This window comes from Rhyacophila brunnea, unplaced genomic scaffold (assembly GCF_057557595.1).
Source record: "Rhyacophila brunnea isolate RB1 unplaced genomic scaffold, BYU_Rbru_1.0 scaffold_11, whole genome shotgun sequence".
NCBI lineage: Eukaryota > Metazoa > Arthropoda > Insecta > Trichoptera > Rhyacophilidae > Rhyacophila > Rhyacophila brunnea.
In genome coordinates this window covers 40,719,074-40,737,833 of record NW_028232763.1, presented here as the reverse complement: position 1 = coordinate 40,737,833, position 18,760 = coordinate 40,719,074, and the positions used below count along the sequence as shown (strand labels likewise).

At 32.7% G+C, this 18,760-nt stretch overlaps 1 protein-coding gene and 1 long non-coding RNA gene across 2 annotated transcripts in view; one reads left to right on the top strand and one right to left on the bottom strand.

Moving 5' to 3' along the window:
- The window catches only part of LOC147078717 (uncharacterized), an 869,452-nt gene extending 851,207 nt beyond the window's left edge, over positions 1–18,245 (top strand). Inside the window, exons 2-3 of the mRNA XM_085960503.1 lie at positions 14,149–15,457; positions 18,067–18,245. Of these exons, the coding sequence (XP_085816629.1) occupies positions 14,488–15,457; positions 18,067–18,245 (1,149 nt within the window). The 5' untranslated portion in view covers positions 14,149–14,487. The remainder of the gene's footprint in view (positions 1–14,148; positions 15,458–18,066) is intronic.
- LOC147078718 (uncharacterized) lies at positions 4,992–8,203 on the bottom strand. The gene is made up of 2 exons (XR_015071892.1): positions 8,027–8,203; positions 4,992–6,171 (listed from the first exon to the last, which is right to left on the bottom strand). It is a non-coding gene; the product is annotated as an uncharacterized LOC147078718 (long non-coding RNA).
- Positions 18,246–18,760: the final 515 nt, after the last annotated feature.

Sequence of the window (18,760 nt, the reverse complement as noted above, 5' to 3'; positions counted from 1 at the left end):
CAAATAATAAAGTATATCGGCTATTTTCAAAATTAAAAAACCGACAAGAACCGTGTTTTATTTAGACGTGAATGTTATATCAGTAGGTACTATACGGCCTAAAAAGGTTGGACGTTCTTTAATATACGGGCATATATTTCCGATACAACATTTCACGGTGAAGGTGAAGTGTGATACTGCGAACTGCATACATGAGATTGAACTGTTGCATACAGTCAGGAGCTGATTGGCTCGACTTGACACCGGGAGAAATCCTGGTAGGCCGACAGGTCCTTAATGTAAATCGTTGGACATTAGATTAGATACTGGCCATTTTTTTATTATTATTTTGTATTACAACATTGATGATAGTACTGAACGTTTTCGTGTGGCTAAAATTTTACCTTTAGAACAATTTATATTAATATAATATGTATTGTGAATATTTAATTATTTGTAAATAAATAAAATGACGACTTAATGTTTGGACAATTTTCGTTAGTCACGTCTTACGTTTATAATTTATTGTGATTTGTCATCTAAATCAGTAATGAGTAATAAGTAATAAGTTAGGCCCATAAAACATTTTTATTACAATCATAATATTTAGAAGAACGATAACCATTTTGTTTTGTAACATAATTGATTTGCATAGGTATATAAGTATGTGTATGGGTACATTTGACCCCCAAATTGGTATTAAATTCTGCCCTCACGAAGAGAAAGGTTGCTCCAATTCTCACCACTGATCTACTTTGAATTATAATATTGTGTACGTACGTAAGCAGGTATCTACAATTATTAGTACCAAGGGCCGATTGGCGTGTACACAACCATTGATACATTACATTATACAGGCCATCGATACGACCTTGTCTACAGTAAACATACATACAGAATACACGTATTAATGGGTATACCTAATCATTATCACCTTGAAAACCGCATTAATCCATTAATTATTACTAGCTATTATCAGTGGCGTGTTTACTGACATAGAGTCCCGACGCACTGACTGATTTTGACGCTTTCTCCAGCACGAATATACACCAAAACTAAAACATTTTTTAATAAAATAAAAATATTACAAAATAAAAAAATGCAGGTTCTGTTATATTTTGGGAAATATCTTAAACTCAATTTGGGAGAAATACACATCTTTTTTAGATTTCGGTACAATTTAATATCTTAAATGGCCGAGCGGCTTAAGCGTCGACTTAGAATGTCGTGGGTCCCAGATGGTTCGAATCCTGGACCTAGAAAATACACATATTGATTTTCAATTCGTGTTTGTAGTCAGAGTATGGACCTAATAGGTTGAGCAAATGGGTTACATCTATTTCTCGCAAGAAAAATATTAATCTGTTAATACAACATCGACTCTGTGGAGGCCCATATTATGATATTCTAAGAATCGAACATGGTGAAGTAGTCCCTAGTAATATCTTTATGAATGATTTGAACTGGATGCCCTTTTTAAATTTTATAACGTATCCGTTACGTCATTTCCGTTAAAGAAAATCGCCCTTGGCTAATATAAATATTCTATCTTTCCCGAAGTGTAATGCCGTGGTTGAAACATCATGTAAAGCTTTAAATTATAATATTGAATTCAAATAAATTCAAACATAATTGAATTAAGTAATGAATGTAAATGTAGGAATATAAAATTCATTAAAATTGTAAATATGTCATATGTATATAAATTGATTCATATAAATGTTGTTGGTGCATATTGCTGTTTAAAATTAAGAAAATAGTTCATTAATTGTATGTGATTTTTTTTCATTGCTACCTACTAACCATAGCATACAGACGTATAACTTTTGCTTACATTTACAAACATATTAATTATATCACAATTATTAGATTACTGAATAGTCAAAGAAAATTGACTGTATACACTAAATACAATTGCATTTCATTTTGTAAAATAGTTCAAATTAAAATATTTTAGATTTTTTCGAAGTTCTATGATTAATATAACAGATTAAAAAGGGTAAATATTGTACTTGATCAAAGCAACCGTTGAACTTGCATAAAAAATGGAATCTGCTTTAACGATTTTAATAGGGAACAACAACTGGTGATGTTTCACATCTAAACGTAGAGCTACGTAATATGTCTGATTAATACCGGGTATGGTACGAGGCGGTCGGTTTTTAGAGGGGCCTAAAACATCTTTTATATATTAAATATGTATTAAATTTAATATACTAAAATGCGTATTCATATTGAAAGAGCAAATTAATATGTACAGAAATTTATTGTAAAAGTGTTTTGAGAATTTAGGCTTTTTCTTTTAATATTGAACTAATAATTTATTATTTAGGTATTGAATGTCACATGTAAATATTATGTTCACTTTTTACTTTATTGTAAATTATTAATTTGTTGTAATAACTATAAATATGTATTTTTGTATAATATAAACAGCTGTAGTTTTCGACTAAGTTTCAGTGGTTCACTGGCAAATTAAGCGGGAAAGTTTATAAACGAATTACTACGTTTGTCAGCGAGGGCTATGATTTATTATCGTACAGATCTGTTAATATTAAACATACATGCATAAAATGCCCGCTGTAACGTAGTAATCGAGTCCAGTTTTTCACCAACCACCTCGCCGATGTTGAAAGTCAGATCACACAATTATAACTTAATAGATTTCTTGGACTCAGTTACCGATCGATTGGTAATCTACATTTACGAATATAAAAATCTAGTTTAATGTTAAAAAAATGTCTCAACTCAATTCATACATCATCTACATAATTTTCTTTGAACCATAAAATATAACCAACAAAAAAAATCTCTTTTGAAAAAAATACGACACCTAGCAGGAAGAAACGAACCTGCACATCTCGGGATTCACGCTCACGCACAAGTTACAACGAAAAATCTTGGAGTGATCCGCGACGTCGGTTAGTAAGTAAGGTAATTAATACCTACTTTGATTTAAAATACAAAAGCCGATTGCCAATAGTAATTCAATTTAGAAAGAGCTTCAGAGAGTATTGTAAGAGACATTAGTTAGAATTTGTCGCAATTGTGGTCGATGTGCATAGGTGCGAATCCTGAGAGACGCAGGTTCGATTCCTGCTGGGTGTCGTATTTAAAAAAAATCTATTGGTTATATATTTTCTCATGAGTGTTTTTAAAATTATGTATGTTCAATAAAAATAATGTTACATTCTTAATTCATTGAATAAATTTTTTTTTTTTTGTCGGAAATTGATAAAAAGTATCGGATCAAATTATTTATATTCAGTTAAGTACCTATTGTATCGCTACATATTATTATGTATAGAATCCTTTATGTAGATACTTATCTATATATAGTCAGTTAAGTAATGGTTGGATACGTTTACTTAAAATTTATAACAATAATAACTAATACTTACCTTACCCATAATTAATAATTAAATATGATGTTAAAACCAGCTGTCATATTATTATTATAATAATATTAATAATGTAAATAATATATTATTGTAAGCACAACATAATCATTATAAGATTACTTAGTCAAAATTCTAGATATAATATATTGACGGCAACAAAATAAAAAGAATCGGTATAAAATAATTTGTTTTATTTCAACAATTACTTTGGGACACACCTTAGTCCTCATACCTATTTAATATTTATAGATATTATGTACAGTAATATCCAGAAATTACGATATAGATAAGTCTGACGAAAATCACTTAAGTCGGGGCACAAAATTGTATAATATAATAATTTTGTTTAATTGAAACCAAGCACTAACAAAAGGACTAATTGATGCGATAGTATCATCTGGTTCGTGGAAAACCGCCACTACTCTGAAAAGTTGTAGTATTTTGTATTCGCCGCCCTTTATAATGTGCCGCCCCTATGCAACACTTAATCTGCCTACGCACGTGTGACGTCACTGTCTTCAACGGCTCGTTTACTTAAAATGAAATGAATCACAGCCTAAAAAATATATGTGTCAATTAGTTAGACATACCTACCCAATCCATAGGCCGCGGGCTGCATGCGGTTCACAGGAGGTAGGTATAATTACCGACAATATAAAATGAAAACGAAATAAAATAAGATACTATATAGTCTTTCTTACTGTTTTGATTCAATATTTCCGAAAAAATAATTAATATTTTAGTATAATTGCGACTCCAATTTCAGTTAACATAATAACAATACCTAAAATTTTTCAAAAAACACCCACGGTAGCCGCGCGGCTTAAGCGTTGGACAATCACGCCGTGGGTCTCAGGTTCGAATCCTGGATCGGGCAAGTACACATATTGTTTTTCAATTTGTGTGAATCAGGGTATGGACCTAAGACCTATTAGGTTGAGCAAGTGGCTGACATCCATTTCTCGTAAAAAACAAAATCTGTTAATACAAACCTCTACTCTGTGGAGGCCCATATGATCCTATTAGGATCGGACATTGTCGAAAATTTTTTTTTTCAAATGGAATTTGTAGAATAATTGCAATCAAACATTTAACTCGCAAAAATTGATCATGTTTCTTGATTAAAATCTACCAATCTTCACAATCATGATGTAAGCATGCCATTACTTGTTGGCAACACTTAGGTACCTACATTAAATTTGTGAGCAACTATTTTCAAGGATGACGCATGTAAAGTTTGGAAAAAAACCACTTCTCTCAAACTGGCTGAATTTCACAAAAACAAAATCAAATATCCCACAACTCTTATGGGGTTTCTTTTAATTTTATAATAAAACATGTAAAAATTTAATTATTTTCTTATTACAAATACATTAACTACTTATATTATTATATACCTACTAGCCGATATACCCAGCGTTGCTTGAGTCGAAAATAGCTGAACACATAATGGTTACATCACCTCTAAATTTTATTTTAGGGTGCGTTATATAACAGATTTATTATTAAAAACATTTTTTTAAGTTGCGATATTGTCAATATAATACCTGAGTGTATTTATAACGGTGTGTTTACACTAATAACGGTGTAAAAAGCAATAACTTTCACAAATTTGATTCGATTTTTGTATTTTTTTAATAATTACATTACATAATATATGTATTTTTCAAATTGATATATCATTTAGAGTATTTAGACAATAGATAGAATTCAATTTTATGTTACCTACAACAATTTTTATGAGTCAGCTTTCATTCACAATTCATTTGTACATAGATTATTTAAATATGTATATATTTACATAATAATTGCATTGTAATATTTAACAGCATGCATTAAACAAACAAAAAATGATTACAATTATTAAGTGTTGACAAAAATACATGGATCATAATAAATATTATAATATATTTAAAAGTATTTAATTGAATATGTGTGTCCTTTGGTTATTTTTTAGAATGCGACTATCATTCGAATTTTAATAAATAACGTAAATTAATTAGACCGGGATAAATGAGTCGCTTAGAATCATAACTCACATATTCCAAAAATCAAGTTTTGAGATAATCGCTAAAAACCAACAGAGCACTATTTGTTGTAATAAGAAGAACAGTATTGAACTCCCTTGAATATTAATGAGTGAGAGAATCGAATAACTCTTTTAAAAAAAAATATATATACCTAATACTCCTAACGTTGCAGACATACAGCATACTATGAGAAATAGAGCTCCCCGATTGGTTAGGAAGGCGTTGGTGACAAAACTCTATTCTTTGAAATATACGACATATTACACCAACAATGAACTTTGTCAACGATTTTCACATGGTTTAAATTGACTTTTAATACTCAACTATTTTTCGGTATATAGATTAATTCATTTAGAATCACTTGGCATATTTAACTAAAAAACGACAAAATTGCAATATGTGAGTTATGATTCTAAGCGACTCAAATTATTAATCGATTTAGGATGTGTTCAATAGATTAATGATATACAGTATTATATCAACGTGAGTATTTCACCCATTTTAGCCGACACACAAGGGCTGGCAGTCGCATTCTACAAAGACAACCTTATGTTTTCCTGTGATATTTATCACAATATAGCGTAATAGTTTCCTGTGTAAGCAAGTGGGGTGGAATAAGCCAATTGAGACGAATAAGTTGATGCATATGAGAGAGGGGTATAAGAATAAGTGCTATATGCACTGTAGGGGCTGTAAGCGTAAGGGTAGCTCCACACTAGCTGGGAAGATCCACATCCCACCAGAGCCAGTAACAGTAGTACCTAAAAAACATAGTAAGTATTAATTAATGTAAAATGCCAATATATAGTTTTAATATTAGCCGAAAAACCTATGTATATCTAAATAAGCACAAGACAAAAGTACAGTATTCTCAAGGAAAGATCAATGGTAAACGTGTCATAGGATGACGTAGAAAGTCTCCATGATTGGCACTAGTGAACATTCACCAAACTGTTCCTGGTAGCAGATGATATAGCATAGATCGCCCTTATAGTAGCCGAATTCTATTAGGGGATGACACAATAAGAAGAAGTTAGGTATCCACATTATTTAAATTTAGCGGGAAGCCTCATAGTCCAATGCGCAAAACACTGGATTCATATTCATGGGCTCCGGGTCATAGAGGTCACAAAACATTTGTGTTATTTTCTCAAAGCCCGAGTGTTTCTCTGGTTATTTTACTGATATTATTTACTATAATCAGCGTTCGAAATGGAAAAGTTTACGAACCGGAGCGCTCGACAAATTTTCTGAAGATATTTACATAGTCATCAAATTGTATGTGTATTTTATGAATATAAGTTTGTCAGATTTTCTATTTTATGGCCTATCTAGCTCAGACGGTCAAAATACTTTTTCCACGAGACGGAGGGATAATTTTACAAATTTCACGAGCCGGAGCGGCGCTTCGGTGCGTTCCGTTCCATTTCGAGCCCTGACTATACTAGGTTTTCAATGAGCCTTGTGGGCTGTTGTAGTGTTAAAATAAATTAAAAACTCCTGAATAAATGAAGAAGAAAACATTTCATGTGTAAATACAACCATAATAACACATGTGGTGACTAATAGTCAGAAATATGGTGTCTGACACAAAACTAAGAAGAAAAATGTAGTCTTTAAAATATTTGAACTCACGCTATAAAATAAGTGTAGTTTACAAAATAAATATGAACCACGAGATGGACAGAAAAGCATTGATAGATTGTGTAGGTTGTAAAGACTACAATGGACATGATAAAGAATACTAGGCGACAAAATACCAAAGATCCTGACCAGGTGGATACTTCTGCGAAGGCAGCAAGAAAACCTCGAAAGAGGTGGGTTAAATTTGTACAGAAAGATTGCAATAGTATAGTAAGACATGGAAACTAGAGAATGTTGGCAGGAGAAAGGATTTAGTGGATGTCACCAAATCCCGCCCCAGGATATAGTGTCAAATTAATTTGGTTCGGACTATTCCTATTCACCATAAATATAAAACGAGCAACATGTTTCTAAACATTTTAAAGCACTGGTTTGTGAAATTTCTTTAAATCTCTAAATTTGTGAGTTTTCTTATTTTTAATGCCTAACCTAATAATATACCTAACAGCTACAATATATACCTATTTAAACACTAAATATTTCAATAATCGTCCACATTTTTGTCGTCTTATCTGGGTTAAATTATAATAATATATATTAAAGCGCTCGAAATGGAAAAGCTTACGAACCGGAGCGCTCGAAAATTTTTCTGAAGATATTTACATAGTCATCAAATCGTATGTGTATTTTATAAAAATAAGTGTGTCAGATTTTCTATTCTATGGCCTATTTAGCTCAGACGGTCAACATATTTTTTCCACGAGACGTAATTTCACGAGCCGGAACGGCGCTCCGGTGCGTTCCGTTCCATTTCGAGCCCTGAATAATATTATAAAGGCGTAGGTACCTACTACATCAATCATTCAATTCTTGGTGAATGGTTCTTGGTTCAATACAGAAATTAAAGAAAAAAAATATTTTGCGTAGGTAGATAATATATAACTTTTCTTATTATAATAGTTAAATACAAACGCACACTTATTTTTTTTTAAATTATTAAACAAAACATTAATAAACATTCTATTAACTTACCAGCTTAAACATGCTTATGGTTGTTTAAAAATATTCACAAAAAGATAAAAAAGAGTGATTAATAATAATATGCTTCAATAAATAAACTTAAATAAATACTGGCATATTTCACATGATTTCAAAAGCTTATATAGCCTCCTTGTCGCACATGACATAATATTCAATACCTATTATAGATATCGATCATAATAGACAACAAAACATAATTTTAAGTAGTCGTACACTCCTAAAAATATTAATTTGTATTGACTATTATTAAGAATAGAGGTCAAAATATACGTAGGTACTTTTGTCTATGATGCCAGCGTTTGTCAATTTTATTTACTTGTCTGTGTTTTTCTCAGTATTTTATATTCGCACAATTCAATATCCTGATTTCACAAAGTGCCGACAACATTTAAAAGATGAAATTCACACCGGAAATGGATGGTTTCACAAATGAATGACAACTACTGTCAAATGGTAGATTTTCATAATGGAAAAAAATAGTTGTCAGTCAATAGATTATTGTAGCACTAAAAGCGTGTCGACTTTGCGGTTAGATTAATTAAAAGAGTATTTTAACATAGTATACCTACTTAACAGTATTGTACATATTATTATATAATATATTAAAATATAATAGTATATAGAACTATGGTCAGATGCAATCAAAAAAAATAATCAATTTGATAAAAGGTTATAGGTAGATATCGTCTTTGCCGAGTTATGCTATTAATTGCACCCAGGGTTATGAACTATCTTAACCAGTGACGTCCCGTGGGGGTAGGCAGATTGAGCGTCGCTTGGGAGCGGCAGATACCCAAAGAGCGGCAAATCGAGGAGAATCACTAGGTGTATATAGAAATAGCTACATAAACTTGGTAATAACGGAAATATCTTTCAATTAAAAAAATCAGCTCACTGGTTGGAAACGAAATGAATTAATTAGGTACTATTAAAGTTTTAACAGGATTTTTTGTCGGGTTCGCGATGTCTAGTTTACTTCCGTTTTCCTTGGACGTCACGTTCTTGGTAAACAGCAATGACAAGTGCATACCTAATTTAAAATGTATCCAAATATGTTTGCCAGTCACTCGCGAGTTTTGGAAGTTGTCAAGTGTATTTTTAAATGTAGGTACCTATCTGAAACCGTAGACTCGCATTATTGTCTATTGAAGCAGTGATGGCGTTTAAATTTGATTTAGTTGTATATAGGTATAGTAGTAATGTATACCTACAACACATTTCTTAGATATTGGAGTTATGAAAGGATGATATAAAGACATAAACAGTAGATATTCAAAAAATGTGGCGGCATTTTGGCACTGCCTAGGGGCGGCATTTTGTCTAGGGACGTCACTGATCTTAACAACTGTTATTAAAATTCTTTCTACATTATTGATATCACATTTTCAATATTAAATGTGACGTAAATTAATATGACATTTCTTACATAATCATAACACACAGCCACGAGAGTAGGGTCGTATCCCGCAACTAGATCAAATTTACAAATTGTTTTTCAATGTGTGCGTGTTCGGATGTTATATTCTCTGATTACATAGTGATTAAATAAAGCTTTTGAAATAATGACATGGACATACATATTTAAAATGTTTTAGAAGCAGTGACATCCCTAGACAAAATGCCGCTCCTAGGCAACGCTAGAATGCCGCCTCATTTTTTATACATTATTTTTTATCATTCGTTCACGACTCCAATATCTGAGAAAGGTGTTGTATGGGGGTACATTACTAATAAAATAAATAGCACTAAATCTAATTGAAATGCTATCTCTACTTCAATGGACAATATTGCGAGTCCACGATTTCAGATACATTTAAAAATACTACACCTGACAACTTTAAAAACTCGAGAGTGACTGGCAAAAATATTTGGATAAATTAATTATGTATGTAACCTACCTATAATTGAAATATAATTCGAAAATCTGCACGTGCCATTGCTAGTCATCAAAGACGTGACGTCCAGAGACAACGGAAGTAAACTAGACATCGCGAGCCCGACAAAAAAATACAGTCCTGTTATGTAAAGATATTTCCGTTATTACTAAGTTTAGACACCTATTTCTATATAGCATACCTAATGATTCTCCTCGTTTTGCCGCCCTTCAAGTAACCGACGCCCCCAAGCGACGTTCAATCTACCTACACCCACGGAACGTCACTGTTTAGAAGCACAAGGTTGTGGCAAAAATGGTATAATATATAGTTACATATGTAAGTATAATAATTATGATATTATATTATATAATTATATAATTTTACCAAAATAGTATATAATCAGATCTGAGGTTTCATAATAGGGATCCATCCAAAAAATATTTGAATACCATGATAAAATATATTATTAGTCTCTCACCTTGCACGAGACATGAATGTCGGCCTATCGACCATTGTCTATGTCAAGCTTAAATAATAATATAATATTCTTTTAAATGGCATCATTAAAAAAACTCAGAACAAATTAGCAACAAAGACAAATAAGAGCAGATGTAATTTATGCAGAGAAGTCAGAAAACGATCGCAATGACTACATTGTATCTGAAATGTTTTTATTGACATTCAATATGCAAATTTCGTTTTCTTTTGGTAACTTATCCATTATTGTAAGCATCGTATTGTACTGAATGGTGAATATAATACATCTTCTTGCTCTTTTATTATCGTCTTAAAAGGATCATGGTCAATGATCCTTCCAGTGACTTCAGGACTCGAAATAGAAATGAGTGAAGCTCCGGTTCGTGAAATCCTCGAAACCATTGCTCCGTCTCACGGAAATTTGCGTTCTGGTTCGTGATGTAGTTATTAAAATAATATTAAATTGATTCACTTTGCATTAATTTTATATGTACGGAACTTAGGTATTGAACATATCGTAAAAAATAATATGTAGATATTATGATATGCCGTAAACTTCTATTAATATAAATAACGATGAGCTTTCGTGATAATAATTAAATATTGATATAAATGTAAATGAACGCTCGTTAATAATAAGTATTTAATTATTGTAATAAATATTATTAATTTTAATTAAGTAATGACAGCATTTTACTTTAAGATTTTTGGAAATATTGGCACTACATTAACCAATGTATTGGATGAATCTAAATAGGTGATTAAATTTCACCTGCGGCGCTGACAAACTTTCGTGTGAAATATTAAAAAAATCCTGCAGGTAAATTTGTAACATCTGTGTAAGTTCAAAAAATGAAATTGTTCATTAAAGTAACTCGGAATACATGGTTGGGCAAACTGTAATATGCTAAAAAACCAAGAATTCACGTAGGTTGTTATTTTTTAATACAATTTTGACAAATCGGTATATTGTATTTTTATTATTTATTACCCAATAATGTCCGTGTACACTGAAAGATATTTACTAGACTTTGAGAAAGTTATAGAGGTGTTTGTTAAGCAGGAACCCCGCTAAATTGATCTTTTTTTTTTTAAATAAGGTAGGTAAGTACATTTTAGTAAGTACACCCACGGTGGCCGCGTGGCTTAAGCGTTGGACTATCATGCCGTGGGTCTCAGGTTCAAAACCTGGGTCTGGCAAGTACACATATTGTTTTTCAATTTATGTGTGAGTCAGGGTATGGACATATTAGGTTGAGCAAGTGGCTGACATCCATTTCTCGTAAAAAACAAAATCTGTTAATACAAACCTCTACTCTGTGGAGGTCCATATGATCCTATTAGGATCGGACATGGTCGGAAAAAAAGTACATTTTTGTACACTCCCGCGGAAACCAATTTTTGGAACCACCGGCCGCCACTGGTAAATACATACTATAACGCCTATTATTCAGAACAGCGTGTAATGAAGCTACTATAACTAAAATTACGAAAATTCATTTACATACATCCGTAGGTACCTACTTCCCCTTTTTAAAAAAACACCGAAGTACTTAGGTACTAATTGTTTGCCTATAACCAATTAAAATTGTACACTTTTTAAACTTCTCTGAATAACAACATATTGTAACCAATAGTTCTGGTACCTACCTACATACATATTCATACTTGGAATTTTGTGAACAAAAAGTTTTCGGCGTAAAATGTAATGTTAATTAATAGCGAATATGGACAATGCATTTTTGTTATCATTTACTCGCGAGTCACGATGTGATAAAAAACATTTAAAAATTAAAACCCCTTCTATACACATTGATGTTTTTAGAAGCGCCACAAACAAAGGCTCACGGCTCGTCTTAGGTAGGCGCGTTGAGCGGCGCGCGCAACTCAAACGTATAAACGTATAACCAAAAAAAAACTTTGTCTACGAACAGTTTTACACACGGTTATACGTTTGAGTTGCGCGCGCGGCTCAATGCGCCGCCGACTTCGCCCACGTAAGACGCCCATTCACTATATACATACATTTAGAATAGATAATATTTATTATAACGGATACCAAGGCCGATACCAAAATGAAAATTTGGCGCCACTTTTCGGGGCGCACTCGCGTGCTGGCGTTTTTAGGCGTTTGTGGCGCTTCTAAAACGTGTAAAGACACTAATATGACGTATTATTTTATATTTTACCCTGTACTACGCCAATTGACAGAAATTTAATGAATATAACATATTAAAGATTACTTTTTAATAAAAGATATTTTACTAAAAAAGGTGGTTCGGCATCACCGGGAATAGAATTAGCGATGTAAAAAATTACAGTTTCGTTAGTTAGACTTCTTGTCTGTTAAGCCACCCGGAGATTGCTTGTGTGCAAAGTCCGCAAAGATAGGCCTTGTGCCCTATGTTATAACTTGTGACATGAAGTCACCCGACGACATGACGTAATTGTGACGTAAGTCATTATTATGCTGAAACACCTATTTGTGTATGGGGACAATGGATAACGCCAGTATTAGAGTAGCGTTAATTTCTCTAATGCTATTGACTCACTCCCGTAGTACGTCACAATGATGTCATATGACGTCATATCGACCGGGCGACTTCAACTCGCAAGTGACAACATAAGGCCTCTTGTCATGAGAGCATTTCTCACGAAGTAGATAGTCCTCCGGTCTCAAGTACAAACTCGTTCAAAATTCATACATTTTTTTTAAATTGTACTAAGCCTTTGTTTGCGTGTGTTAGTAGAAGATTCTTTAAACTTGGATGCAGTATATATGTATACAAATAAATATATGTGCGTGTGTATGTGAATCCTGTATTAGAGATGGGTGGCTCTGTTGCTTAGGCTAGAGAATAAAATATATACCTAGTTAGGGTTATTTAAATGAGGCTTTGAATAATCGCCTAGTATAGAGTCTTCGCCACTACCAATTATTGATCTCGTGGTAAAGTGTAAATAAAATTAGTTTTTCTATAAATTATGTTACGTGTGTTAAAAAACTCACACAATCATATCATTATTAATTGATTGTTAACATTATTATTATTATTATTATCAGTTTTAATGTCAATAATTATAAATTTTACAAATACACTTTTATGTATCGACATAATAAGGAATAAACCGTTGAATAGTCACCTGTACTTAGGTATATTAGAATAATAATTCATTTTCTTTTTTTAATGATTTTTTTTTCCATTGTCATATCACTGTAAATTATTAATGGTTTTGTGACATGTTGCAATTCAATCATAAACGAAAACATAGGTTTATATTTTTTTCATGCGACTGTCAATAATAATTTCTCACCAATTTTATTCGGTCATTCAGTGCCTTTGATTTTTTTCCATCTAGTATCGGAATGAAAATATTGCACAAAAAATCAAACAATTTGTTTCCGCTAATTGATTACAAACAAACGAACGCTAGGTTTGCCCAGTGGCGTCCGTTATTCAGTCGACTTGAAATCTAAAATATAAACACTAATAATAGTTTTAGTTATAAAGGTACGTGTTAAATGTTATTAAAAAAAAATCGGTGTGTGTACCTACTTATGTACGCGCGTTAGAAGTTATACTTCTTTGGCGTAACAAAACAAAAACAAAACTTGTGATAAACTAGATTCTTTGACTAGCTCTTAATAATTATCTTGTTAAATTACACACTCAAGAAAAAGGACCGCTTATTGGAACGCCGTTGGTTTATTTCTATACACTTTAATTAATATTACTAAATTATATAATGGTTTCTCAGTCGGAAGCCAACAGCGGTGGAGTGAGGTTGTACAACTTCGCTTGCGTATTCGGGACGCTATTCGCCTGGATACTCGCGAACGGTTATAAATACGGGATACAACAAAAATAATATTGTTTGTAAATGAATTTGACAATAAACTCAACATGTGTGGTCCCATGTGATTTTGACAATCAGTGCCAGTGCTTGAGAAAAAGTGAAAAATATTTATTGTTGCACGGATAGTGCACTTTGTGCGGGGAGTGCGTCAAACGCTGTGAAGCGAGGGGTTGTCCACACTGTTTTTTGTTCACACTGTTGCGCGAATTCCAAGACCGCGTGAACGGCAAAAGCAATAAAATGGAAAACACCACGATGGAAGTGAATGAAACCAAAAAAACGAAGAAGAAAAGAAACGATGATGAAGAGGAAGTGGTTGGAGAAAAAGAAGAAGAATGGCAGACGGTGACCTCTGGAAAAAAACCCAGAAGAGACTCTGGGGTCACTCCAAAGGGAAACCAAAACATCGTCATGATAGCGACGGGAAGTAAAATTCCATTAAAATTGAAAATAGCGCAGATGCTGCATAAGGCAGGAGTAAAAGTACAGAAAATTTACAATAAAAATTTAAAGACGTACATCCAAGTAGAAGACGAAAAAGAAGCAGATAAAGTGAAACAAGCTGGAGAACTCAAAGATCTCGGTTTTGTGACCAAAGAGAATGACTCCTGCTCTTATGGAGTAATAAGAAAAGTCGATATTGATATGGACCTCCAAGAACTGCAAATGGAAATCAAAAGTGATGCAAAAGTAATCAATCTTAAGAGGTTGACAAGAAAAGGTGATACAGGAGAGCTGACAAAGACCTCGTCAGTCAGTATTAAATTTGGGGAGAAAATATTGCCGAGAACAATTTACATATATGGAGTATCTTTTGCTGTAGAACCGTATGTATTCAGGGTTATGCAATGCTACAAATGCTGGCGATATGGGCATATCGCGAACAATTGCGGACGTACAGTAGAAACGTGCCCTAAGTGTGGTGAAAACCACAAAACCTGCGAAAAAAATGAGGAAATTACGTGCATCAATTGCAAAGGTAACCACGCGGCAAACAGCCAAAAATGCCCAAAGTGGCAAGAGGAAAAGAATTGCAAAGAAGCAATGAAAAAAATGAACATACCTTTCAAGGAAGCAAAAAAAAATATGTTAAATAATAGCTATGCTGACATATTAAAACAAAAAAAAATCGTAGGAAGAGATGAAAGCGAAACAATTCAAAAAACTAAGGAAAACAAAAAGAAAGAAGAAGCGGTGGTAGAAGCTTCAGGCTCAACAATAATATCTACAGGTAGTAGCGTAAAGCCTACAAAAAATAAGAAAAATTCAAAGGGGAAGACAGAGGTTAACGCGATGGGAGAAATTATGAAAGTCTTGCTGAAAGGGGGAGACTGGCAGCAGATCATTAAACAACTAATAATTAAAGCAGTGGACTGGGTATGCAAACAATTCAAAGAAGGACACTTAAAGGAAATTCTAGGGGAGGTTCTGGAGCAAAATGGATAATAAAAAACAAATTAGGATTTTACAATGGAATGCCAGAAGTATGAAGCAAAAAAAGGATTATATAGAACTCTACTTAATAAGACAAAAAATTTCAATAGCATTAATCTCAGAGACTTGGCTGAGGTCTGAATTAGACTATCTGAAATTCAATGATTACACGATGTATCGAAAATACAGAAGGGATGGATACGGAGGAGAGCGATTCTGGTGCATAAAACACTGGCGTCTAAAGAAGAAAGAAAGAAAGACGGAAGAGCTAGACAAAATAATTATAAAGCCATTTAACAGAATAGGAGTGAGGACCTGATCGAAGGATCCCCTTCTAGAAGAGAAGAGGCGATATGACAGCGAGTCGCAGTCAAAGCCTCGGTAAAATCACAAAAAAAAAAAAAAAAAAATAATGGTTTCTCGTTGCTTTAAGTACCAACTGTCACCTGACGTTTAATTGTTTGTTTACGTAAGGAATTGCAAATGGCCGACAATAATAAATTCGCTGCCTAGACAACGGAATAATTCTAAACTATAATATTATACTGTATAATAGTCACGATTGCAGTACCATACTGTGGTGTAAAGGTAGTTTGTTCGGCTGATAAACGAACAATCGGTGGTTCGAATCCAATCGAGTTCGTGTTTTTTGTGTGAAAAAATAAATTATGTGTTACATGTCACACGCCAAAAATACACTATGATCTGATTTCCCAAACGCGCCAAAAAAAGTGTAACTTCAAAAATGGTCTTATAAATAATAATTGGCGTCGTTTTATATTCTTTGGGCTGACCTTTATAATGCAATAAAATAGAGAATAACAAATTTACAGATTATAAGAATGAGTCGATTTATTATGAGGTTGTCGATTACGTACCTACAACCTTTAATTTTATTCATTATATTGGTGAAAATATTAGATAGCTGCCACCCATGTATGTATTGCTGTCATGGACATCTTGCGGCAGAATACAAACTACACAATTTTTAATCAATTAATAGGTACGTGTTTAAAATCATTAAAAAGATAAATAAATATTATTATATATCTTGCAATCGATTTTTAACTAACTTCCCGAGTAGCTAGACATTTGAAACTTTTAGAATATATCAGAACACGATACCAATGCATTTTTTTAATACTTTTAGCAAACTTTAAGTAGAATTGAATTCATTTTCAGTTAATTCTGTTGTATAAAAGTTATTTGGGAAGAAATCTGTAATCCAATCCACTATTATTGGTTGCTAGGAGTCTGGGGTCCTAGCAACTAAATTATTAATAAATACGTGCGTTACTATGGAAATCAATATGAAATGTGAAAATGACATTTCAGTATTATTTCTATTAAGTACAATTTTTTTTGATCGTTTAAGCTAGTCAAGTCAAGTTTATATGATTCAACAGAAAATTTAAAAACGTTGTATATAAAAAGTTCTTTTTATCTTGTAATTATTTATTAATTCATTACCTACCCATATAGAACTTTGATATGGTCACGGTAGTCATTTTCTTCAGCGGAAAAATTCAAGAGATTCCATTAAGACATCCCGCGGGGGTAGGTAGGTCATGCACTTCAGAGAGGCAGCTCATTATTTTTTTTCCCGACCATGTCGGATACTAATAGGATCATATGGGCCTCCTCATAGTGGAGGTTTGTATTAACAGATTTTGTTTTTTTTTTTACGATAAATGTATGTCAGTCACTTGCTCAACCTATTAGGTCCTACTCTGACTCATACCTACACAAATTGAAAAACAATATATTGTGTAATTTCCAGACCCAGGATTCGAACCCACGACGCAATAGGGCAGGGAATGGAGAAATCGGGGGTCTAGGATCATAAGGTCGAAACTACAAAAATGGCTGTTTTGAGTTAAATATTGCATTGTCTTGCTAGAACGCAGTTCTATCATATGTACAAAGATGAAACTCGTATGTATAGCGGTTTGACAGATATTACTTGGCGAATCTACAAATCCACATGGAATTTTAATGTCATATGGGTGAATGTCCTCTTACACCTGTGTGACTCTGACATTAATGCCGATTTATCAAAGACACTTCGACGTAAGCGGCGTTTCGCCTTTATGTCACTGACATAAAGTTTAGTTTATGGAAGTTTCGTAATTTTTAGTTTGGCGTAAGTTGTCAATTTGACTTAAGTAAACACTTGTTATCGGTTCATATTTGCATATCAACAATGTTTTGGAGAGGTAATGATTGTGGATATCTTTAAACAGAACCAACGTACAAGCATGCGAAGTAAGTAATTACTTATGTATATATAAGTTATGTTATTTCGACTCCTAACCGGTCAAATTGTTTTTAAACTGATTAAATATTTATATACTTACAGCATCATTATAAATCATGTTTTTGCAGATCGAAATACAGAATTGGAAGACGAAGAACTGAATGTTTTGAACTCAAATCATGTACCAGATAATACCCCGACTAATGATTATAATTTCAAGGAGAATAACTCTGATAAACAGTTAACCTTGATGAAATATTATAATGAATTGTTCATTTGTTCAGATATGGCTTTATCTACTAGCTGATTGTATTAAAAATACGATTTTTTTTTGTCAGACATGCATATTATCATCTTAGGAGTTACTTCGTGGTTGCAGAGCTCAAGATAATATTTTCGAGAGTTTCTCCCTGATACGTTACCAGGATGGCCAGCAAAATGACTAATGGAAAATAATGCAGAATATTCACTCATCATAAAAGACAGAATTGAACTCTATTATGTATTACGTAATTAATATTTTATATTTTTTTTAGAAAACCGAACTCAAAATATCTGTCTTTTGTATTAAAAATACTATTTCTTTTCTTAGACGTGCACATCATCCCAGAATTTACTTCGTGGTTGAATAGTGAAACAGGATTTTTTAAAGAGATTGTATTTGAGACATTACCAGGACATTCGGAACAATTATTATTGTCAGTAGAAAATATATTAGAACCTACGCATGAACCACCATTATATGCTGAATTTAACCATGGTATATACTTCAAAATATTATATTATGAAAACAGATAAAAGTGAGTTAATTCATCGATTTTC